An 8,377-nucleotide genomic window follows, 5' to 3' on the forward strand; every position below is an offset into this window, starting at 1 on the left:
GTAAGAGGTACCACCCTCCCCCCCCCCCCCCCCACAGAGATCCCTGTGATAGGGAAACACCTCCCACAGAGACACCTCCCCACAGAGACCCCTGTGATAGGGAGCCCCCCCCCAGAGACCCCTGTGATAGGGAGACCCCTCCCACAGAGAGCCCTGTGAAAGGGAGACCCCTCCCACAGAGACCCCTGTGATAGGAACCCCCCCCCCCGCAGAGACCCCTGTGATAGGGAGACCCCTCCCCACAGAGACCCCTGTGATAGGGAGACCCCTCCCCACAGAGACCCCTGTGATAGGGAGACCCCCCACAGAGACCCCTGTGGTAGCCCCCCCCTACAGAGACCCCTGTGATAGGGAGACTCCCCACTTCTAGAGACACCTCCCCACAGACACCCCTGTGATAGGGAGACACCCCCACAGAGACCCATGTGATAGGGATCCCCCACCCCCCACAGAGACCCCTGTGATATTGAGCCCCCCCCCCCCCCCCCCCACAGAGACCCCTGTGATAGGGAGAGCCCCACAGAGGCACTGTGTGATAGGGAGACACCCCCACAAAGACACCTGTGGTAGGGAGACCCCTCCCCGCCGAGACCCCTGTGATAGGGAGACCCCTCCCCACAATGACCCCTGTGATAGGGAGGCCCCTCCCCACAGAGACCCCTGTGATTGGGAGACCCCCCTCAGAGACCCCTGTGATAGGGAGCCCCCCCCCCCAGCGAACCCTGTGATAGGGAGACCCCTCCCCACAGTGACCCCTGTGATAGGGAGGCCTCCCACAGAGACCCAGTGATAAGAAGACCCCCTCCCCCACAGAGTCCCCTTTGATAGTGAGACCTCCCCACAGAGACCTTCTGTGATAGGGAGACCCCTCCCCACAGAGACCCCTGTGATAGGGACACCCCTCCCCACAGAGACCCTTGTGATAATGAGACCCCTCCCCACAGAGACTCCTGTGTTAGGGAGACCCATCCCCACAGAGACCCCTGTGAAAGGGAGACATCCACAGAGACCCGTGTGATAGGTACCCCCCCCCCCCCCCCACAGAGACCCCTGTGATTGGGAGACCCTCCCCACAGAGACCCCTGTGATAGGGAGACCCCTCCCACAGAGACCCCTGTGATAGGGAGACCCCTCCCCACAGAGACCCCTGTGATAGAGAGACCCCCCACAGAAACCCCTGTGATAGGGTCCCCCCCCCCACAAGAGACCCCTGTGAAAAGGAGACCCCCCACAGAGAACCCTGTGCTAGGGCCCCCACCCGCGCGGAGACCCCTGTGATAGGGAGACCACCCCCCACTGAGACCCCTCTGCTAGAGCCCCCTCCCCACAGACACCCCTGTGATAGGGAGAACCCCAGACAGAGACCCTGTGATAGGGACCCCCCCCCCCCCACAGAGACCCCTGTGATAGGGAAAGCCCCCCACAGAGACCCCTGTGTTAGGGAGACCCCACCCCACAGAGACACCTGTGATAGGGAGATCCTCCCCGCAGAGACCCCTGTGATAGGGCGAACCCCCTCCACAGACCCCTGTGATAGGGAGACCCCCCTCCACAGAGACCCCTGTGATAGGGAGTCCCCCCCACAGGGTCCCCTGTGATAGGTAGACCCCCCCACAGAGACACCTGTGATGTGAGATCCTCCCCCGCAGAGACCCCTGTGATAGGGAGACCCCCCTCCACAGAGACCCCTGTGATAGGGAGTCCCCCCCCCGCAGAGACCCTTGTGATAGGGAGACCCCTCCCCACAGGGACCCCTGTGATAGGGAGAACCCCCCCCCACCGAGACCCCTCTGATAGGTGTGTCCCCCGCACAGAGACCCGTGTGTTAGGGAGACCCCTCCCCACAGTGACCCTGTGATAAGGAACCCCTCCCCACAGGGACCCCTGTGACAGGGAGAACCCCCTCCCCCCACCGAGACCCCTGTGATAGGGCCCCCCCGTACAGAGACCCCTGTGATAGGGAACCCCACCCCACAGGGACCCCTGTAATAGGGGGGCGCTAACTGACCCTGTCTGGACTGCTCTAAGCTTCCAGGCAGGTCCATCTTCTGGGAAGGCTCTGTGTGTGTATGTGCAGGGGGCCTTTGTGTGGGGAGTCATCTGTGGAGGGGGTTCCTGCTGGAAGGGGGTCGATCTGGGGAGTTCACCTATCACAGGGGTCTCTGTGGGGGGGGGGGTTCTCCCTATCACAGGGTCTCTGTGGGGGGGAGTTCACCTATCACAGGGGTCTCTGTGGGGGTTTCCCTATCAAAGGGTCTCTGTGGGGGTCTCCCTATGACAGGGGTCTCTGTGGGGGGTCTCCCTATCACAGAGGTCTCTGTGGGGGAGTCTCCCTATCACAGGGGTCTCTGTTGGGGGGTCTCCCTATCACAGGACATGAATACTGCTCCCACACCTGGGAACCGAGGACAGTCCCCTCAACACTGATGTGTTTTGGTGCGAGTTCAGTTGTGTCAGATGGTGATGGATTTTATTTTCTTGTTTTAGAATTATATTGAGATGGAATTCAAAGAACGCGAATGGGTTCAAACTGAAGTTGATGCCGTGGATATTAAAAGTGCGCTGGCGATCGGTCTGGACAAACTATTCAGTTATGCACGTTGTGGGAATGTTGCAGGTACGTCAGATGTTCCTTCAAAGTAACAACAGATTCTAAAACAGCCACTCACTCTTTAACCTGTCACGTTTGAAACTTTCTGTACAGACTGACACACTGAGCAAAGAATTGTCAATCCCAGAGCGTTCCGCGGTCACATGTGACCAGTGGGTTGAGGCGCTGTTTGGGCTACTTACACACATAGAAACAAACCGGGAAAATAGAAGCAGGAGGAGGCCATTCGGCCCTTCGAGCCTGCCCCGCCATTCATTCTGGTCATGGCTGATCATCAAGTTCCCGCCTTTCCCCCCATGTCATGATATTCAAACACACACATCATGATAGACACGCAAACAGACAAATCAGAACACACAACACCACAACCAATCACAGACAAGGACAGGAAACAACCTGTCCTGGTGCCCCCATGCCGAGGTGTTCGAGTGTTGATTGCAGAGCCAGGGAAACAGCATCTGCTGTGGACCGGTTGCGGTGATCGGCGAACTGCAGTGGATCGAGACCGTCTGGGAGGCTGGCGTGGATCCGTCTCATGTCTAGCCGCTCAAAGCATTTCATGATAACAGACGTCAGGGCCACCGGTCGGTAGTCGTTGAGGCAGGCTACCTTGTTCTTCTTTGGTGCTGGTATTGTGGTGGTCTTCTTGAAGGAGGAGGGGACCTCAGAGCGGGGGAGTGAGGTGGTGAAGATATCTGCGAATACACTCGCCAGCTGGTCTGTGCAGGCTCTGAGTGCTCGCCCAGGGACTCCGTCGGGACCCGTCGCTTTCCGCGGATTCACTTTCAAGGAGGCAGCTCTTACCTCTGAGGCTGTAATAGTGGGTACGGGTGTGTCCAGGGCTGTTGGGGCGGGTGGCACTGATACATTGGCTGACTGCTCAAAGCGGGCATTGAACCTGTTCAGTTCTTCGAGTTGAGATGCTCCAGCCCCAGAGATTCCACCTGGCCTTGCTTTATAACCTGTGATCTTGTGTAGACCCTGCCACAGTCGCCGTGGGTTAGTGTCGTTGGCCTGGGACTCTGGTTTGATCCGGTATTGCCTTTTGCCGTCCCTGATGGTTTCCGTACGTCGTACCAGGATTTCTGATCGAGGTCAGGGGGGTCAGACTTGAACGCCTCCGTCCGGGACTTCAGCGGGGAGTGAACCCTTTGGTTGAGCAGGGTTTCCGATTGGGGGACACCCGTATTGTCTTCTTTGCTGCACCGTCCTCGACACACTTCCTGGTGAAGTCTGTGACGGTGGTTGCGTCTTCGTCCAGGTTCGCTGCCGGGGCCTTGAATATGGACCAATCCACAGTGTCCAAGCAGTCGCGGAGAATGTCCTCAGATTCCTCGGACCAGCACGGCGCGCTTTTCTTCGGATTTGCCAAAGTGTGGTTGGGGAATGGAGCGGTCGGCCCCTTTGATGCCCGTGTAGCAGTGTCCAGCGTGTTCGCACCTCTGGTGGAGCAGGAGATATGTTGATGGAGTTTGGGTGGAACCTTCCTGAGGTTGGCCTGGTTGAAGTCTCCAGCCACGATTGTCAGGGCTTCGGGGTGATTTGTTTCTTGGTTGTTGATGGTGGAGTTAGTTCGTCACGTGCTGCTCTACATCCTGGCTACTTGTTCATTTGCATATTCCCTTAAAGTGATATCACAACATTTTCCACATTTCAACAAAGTCACCCTACCCCCTCACCTGTAACTTTTTACTCCCCGTAAGCTGATCACCCAGTTAAATGCTGTGTCTCTCTGTCTACAGGTACCGTTATTCCTCTCTCTGCATCTTGGGGAGTTGTTGGATACTTGAAAAATGGCAAAATACAACAAAGATTCAGTGTATATGTCCGGATAGTTCCCGAAGTCATCAATCCACCGGAACCAACAGATCCAGCAGTTACATTACAAACTGCACCTCCTGTTTGGTTCTATGGCAGGTGAGTTTAGTGACTGATATATTGGGATTGATGTTCCTTTCTGTCAGCTCTTGTATCAACATCAGTCTGGGGCGGGATTCTCCCGTTTTGAGACTAAGTGCTGTGGTGTGGGTGGGAATATGGAATGTTCCTGCTGTGGCTTCTTGCCGGAAAACCCTCCGAATCTTCCCACCCATCATTAGTTATTCACCTGGGTGTTTTCCGCTGTTTTCAGCAGTGGGTCAGGCCTGGATGGTGTGTAGTCCACCCTCCTGCCCGGGTGTCATATTGAAAAGATGTCCAACAACACTGAGCCATGTTGACAAAAGAAGGTGGACCTCCTGAAAATGCAGATCGATTTCCAGCAACATTGGTCACCCAGAAACAGGCCAGCAGAAGGACCCCCTCCAGAACACATAATACAGAAGATCCACGGGCCCAATCTCCCCCAACCCACTGCTGTGGTGCTCCAGGGTCCAGGGTTGTGGGCGCTCTCCATCCACAACTCTGTGGGCAGCGCCACGCATCCTGACTTTGGCACACTACATTGTGATGAATGTTTCTCACACTGCCGTTTTTCCCGCCGGAATGGCAGGGAATCTATCCTGGGGGGGCACCCCGAGGTCCCTCTGCTACTGCACTCTCTTTAGAACTGAGCCATTAAGTCTGGATAGACTCTCTCCACCCTTTCTGTAAAATGCATCACCTCACATTTCTCTGTGTTAAACTCTATCTGCCACTTGTCTGCCCATTTGGCCAGCTTCTCGATGGTCTTACTCCAGCTGTGGAATAACTGACTGGTGCAGGCGCCTCAATGGGCTGAATGGTCAACTCCTGTCCCTGTTGTCCTGGCAACCGACTTTCCAAACAGGATTTGTCAGGGGGATAAAAATTAAATCCTCTGTTCTTAATGCTGTTGCAGGATTTTTGACAAGAAAGTTGATGAACAACAAATTGAAGAACGTGTGATTCAATTCCTGAAGGATTTGGAACAAGACAACCAGCCCTTCAATAGCACATTTTTTCGCATCGCTTATTTGAACACACAAGGTTTAATGGCAATAGTTTTTATGAAGACAGGAGAATGAAGGTTTTCTGGAAGGTTCTGTACCTTTCATGGTATCAAACAGTGAGATGTGCTTAACTCTATTCTAAAACTGTTTAACTTTCCATTGGGTTTAATCTGGAATACTGAGCATAGTTTTAATCTCCTTACCTCAAGACGGTTATATTTACCTTTGAGGGAACGCAATGTCTGCTCATCAGACAGGTTACGTATATGTGTCAATATTGGCATTTTGGACAATTCCACCAATGTCCATCTCCAAATCCCTGTGACCCTGTTTAGAAATATTGCCCTCTACTGGCAGTTAGTAATTATGACTCCCACACACACACACTGCAGCATTTATTCTAGATTCAAAATTATTCAGCGACATTCATATCAACAGTGAACATTTCTTCCTCATTTCCATACACTGTCCCATTGATTATTTAGCTCAATGATTCTAAACAATGTTCTTTTCTCGATGTCCAGTTTCTCCCCACATTGTCCGGTCATCTTGGTTCTCACCTGGGGGTGGACCGTTTTGTCTGCTCAAAATTAAATAAAAACAGAGACTCTTCAAGTCCACTCCACCATTCAGGAAGATCATGGCTGATCTTCGACCTTAACTCCACCTTCCCACACTGTCCCTCGAGTGTGTAATCTGTCTGATAAACAGGGAATGCACTCCCACAAAACTCGGTTCATCCACCCTTAGCTAAGGAGCCCAAACATCACCACATCATATTCTACCTGCCATGTTCTTAACCACTCACTTAACCAACCAAATGTGGAGCAAACACGTGATCGTCCACCCACACGTGAACCGTACATGTGACTCCAGCCCTGATATATTTGACTGTCTCTGAGTCCCGCCTGCTCTATTTCCCGTTAATATTATTTATAATTAGGTTTCCCTTCAATGTCTGAAATTCATTGCTGAACACGTCTCCACACTGCACAGATACAGGGCAAAACTCAATTGTACCGGGTGGTGGGCCCTCTATTGGGGAACGGGGATTAATCACTGCACTAATTTGCTTTTTCTGTAATCTTGCTTTCAATGAATTGTGAGACTGAGACTGAGATGGTCCTAGTGTCAGATATAGTTCCAGAATTTTCTATCTTCACACAGCCATGGAATATATTCATATTTATCCATCATACTGACCAGAATGTTTCAAGTTGATGTGAAAAGAGTTGGGATTTGTGACAGAGCACAGAGTATTGAAGCTGTTAAATGTGAAATCATGGAGTGATCAGATGTGGGACTGTTCCTGGGCTCTCTCACTCGGAGTTAGTTCCAGATGGAATTATTTAATTACAAGGGAATGTTTAAACTGTAAAGAGACAGTGTGTTCACCATTTGTAAAATAATGAGATTTTCATCACATCATCGGGAAGATTTTGCTTCAATGTTTGAATAGTTCTGTGTCCTGTGCTCTGAAATATAATGGGAATGGACCATATAACAGACTGTGTGGAATAGACACTGGACACTGTAGGAAGAACACGTCACTCACTGGAGAAACCTGCTAATGGAGACCACACCCTGTGTGGGCAGTAAAATATTCCCTTTTCCTGCCAGTCCTGAGAATCAAACACTGGACATTGTGGTGGGGATGATTAAAAAGGTTGTTTCTCAACCCGGTTTGGTCTGACTCAGATCAGTCCAAGTTCAGGAAACAGATGGGCCCAGATCAGGAAAGTGAAAGTGGGAGTTTTGTGACCCAGGTGTGAAGCAGCTGAAAACTGGTCCTTAAACCGGAGAAAGAATCCTAGTTTAAAATTAGAATCCAGAGACTGAAGGTGGAATAAAGTTTCCATTCAGATCTCCTCAAACCCACACTGGGAGCTGACTTTGGGAATATCGACAGACTGAATCTGTGACTGAGAAAATGATCGATTCAGATCTGACTCCCGTTAACAGGTGACCCATTCACAGGATTGTCTGGTGCAGTAAATAATCCATCGTCTTCTAGTCTTTGTTTGTCTTTTGTTTTTCAAACTGCTGGGAATGGATTCTCACTGTGAAATAAAGAGGGTGATGCATTTACACATTTGGTCTCGTGTTAGATTCTTCCTCACAAATAAATCTGGGTCACTGATCACATCACTAGTTTCATACCAGATCAACTCTCCACATTTCAGTGAAATCATTCTGTGAAGATGTTGAGGTGTAAAGTTAAAGAATGAAGAGACAGAGAGTAATTTATTGGGAGATGTGACAATTGGAGAGTGGAAACATTCTCTCCACATCCACTCTATCCAGGCCTCGCAGTGTCCTGTAATTTTCAATAAGATCTCCCCTCATCCTTCTAAACTCCAACGAGTACAGACCCAGAGTCCTCAACCGTTCCTCATACGACAAGTTCTTCATTCCAGGTATCATTCTTGTGGACCTCTTCTGGACCCTTTCCAAGGCCAGCACATCCTTCCTTAGATACGGGGTCCAAAACTGCTCACAATACTCCAAATGGGGTCTGACCAGAGCCTTATACAGCCTCAGAAGTACATCCCTTGTCTTGTATTCTAGCCCTCTTGACATGAAAGCTAACATTGCATTTGCCTTCCTACCTGCCGACTGAACCTGCACGTTAACCTTAAGAAAATCGTGAACAAGGACGCCCAAGTCCCTTTGTGCTTCTGATTTCCTGAGCATCTCCTCATTTAGAAAATAGTCTCTGCATAAATTCCTCCTTCCAAAGTGCTTAACCTCACACTTTTCCACATTGTATTCCATCTGCCACTTCATTGCCCGCTCTCCAAGCTCGTCCAAGTCCTTCTGCAGCCCGCCTGCTTCCTCAATACTACCTGTCCCTCGA

The 8,377-nt window shown here is 51.4% G+C and overlaps 1 protein-coding gene across 1 annotated transcript in view; it reads left to right on the plus strand.

The window, feature by feature from the left end:
* Window positions 1-7,550, plus strand: part of LOC140411781 (uncharacterized) — a 34,274-nt gene extending 26,724 nt beyond the window's left edge. The window contains exons 4-6 of the mRNA XM_072500763.1: window positions 2,488-2,617; window positions 4,354-4,528; window positions 5,430-7,550. Coding sequence (XP_072356864.1) covers window positions 2,488-2,617; window positions 4,354-4,528; window positions 5,430-5,595 — 471 coding nt within the window. The 3' untranslated portion in view covers window positions 5,596-7,550. The remainder of the gene's footprint in view (window positions 1-2,487; window positions 2,618-4,353; window positions 4,529-5,429) is intronic.
* Window positions 7,551-8,377: the final 827 nt, after the last annotated feature.

This window comes from Scyliorhinus torazame, chromosome 4, assembly GCF_047496885.1.
Source record: "Scyliorhinus torazame isolate Kashiwa2021f chromosome 4, sScyTor2.1, whole genome shotgun sequence".
NCBI classification, from domain to species: Eukaryota; Metazoa; Chordata; class Chondrichthyes; order Carcharhiniformes; family Scyliorhinidae; genus Scyliorhinus; species Scyliorhinus torazame.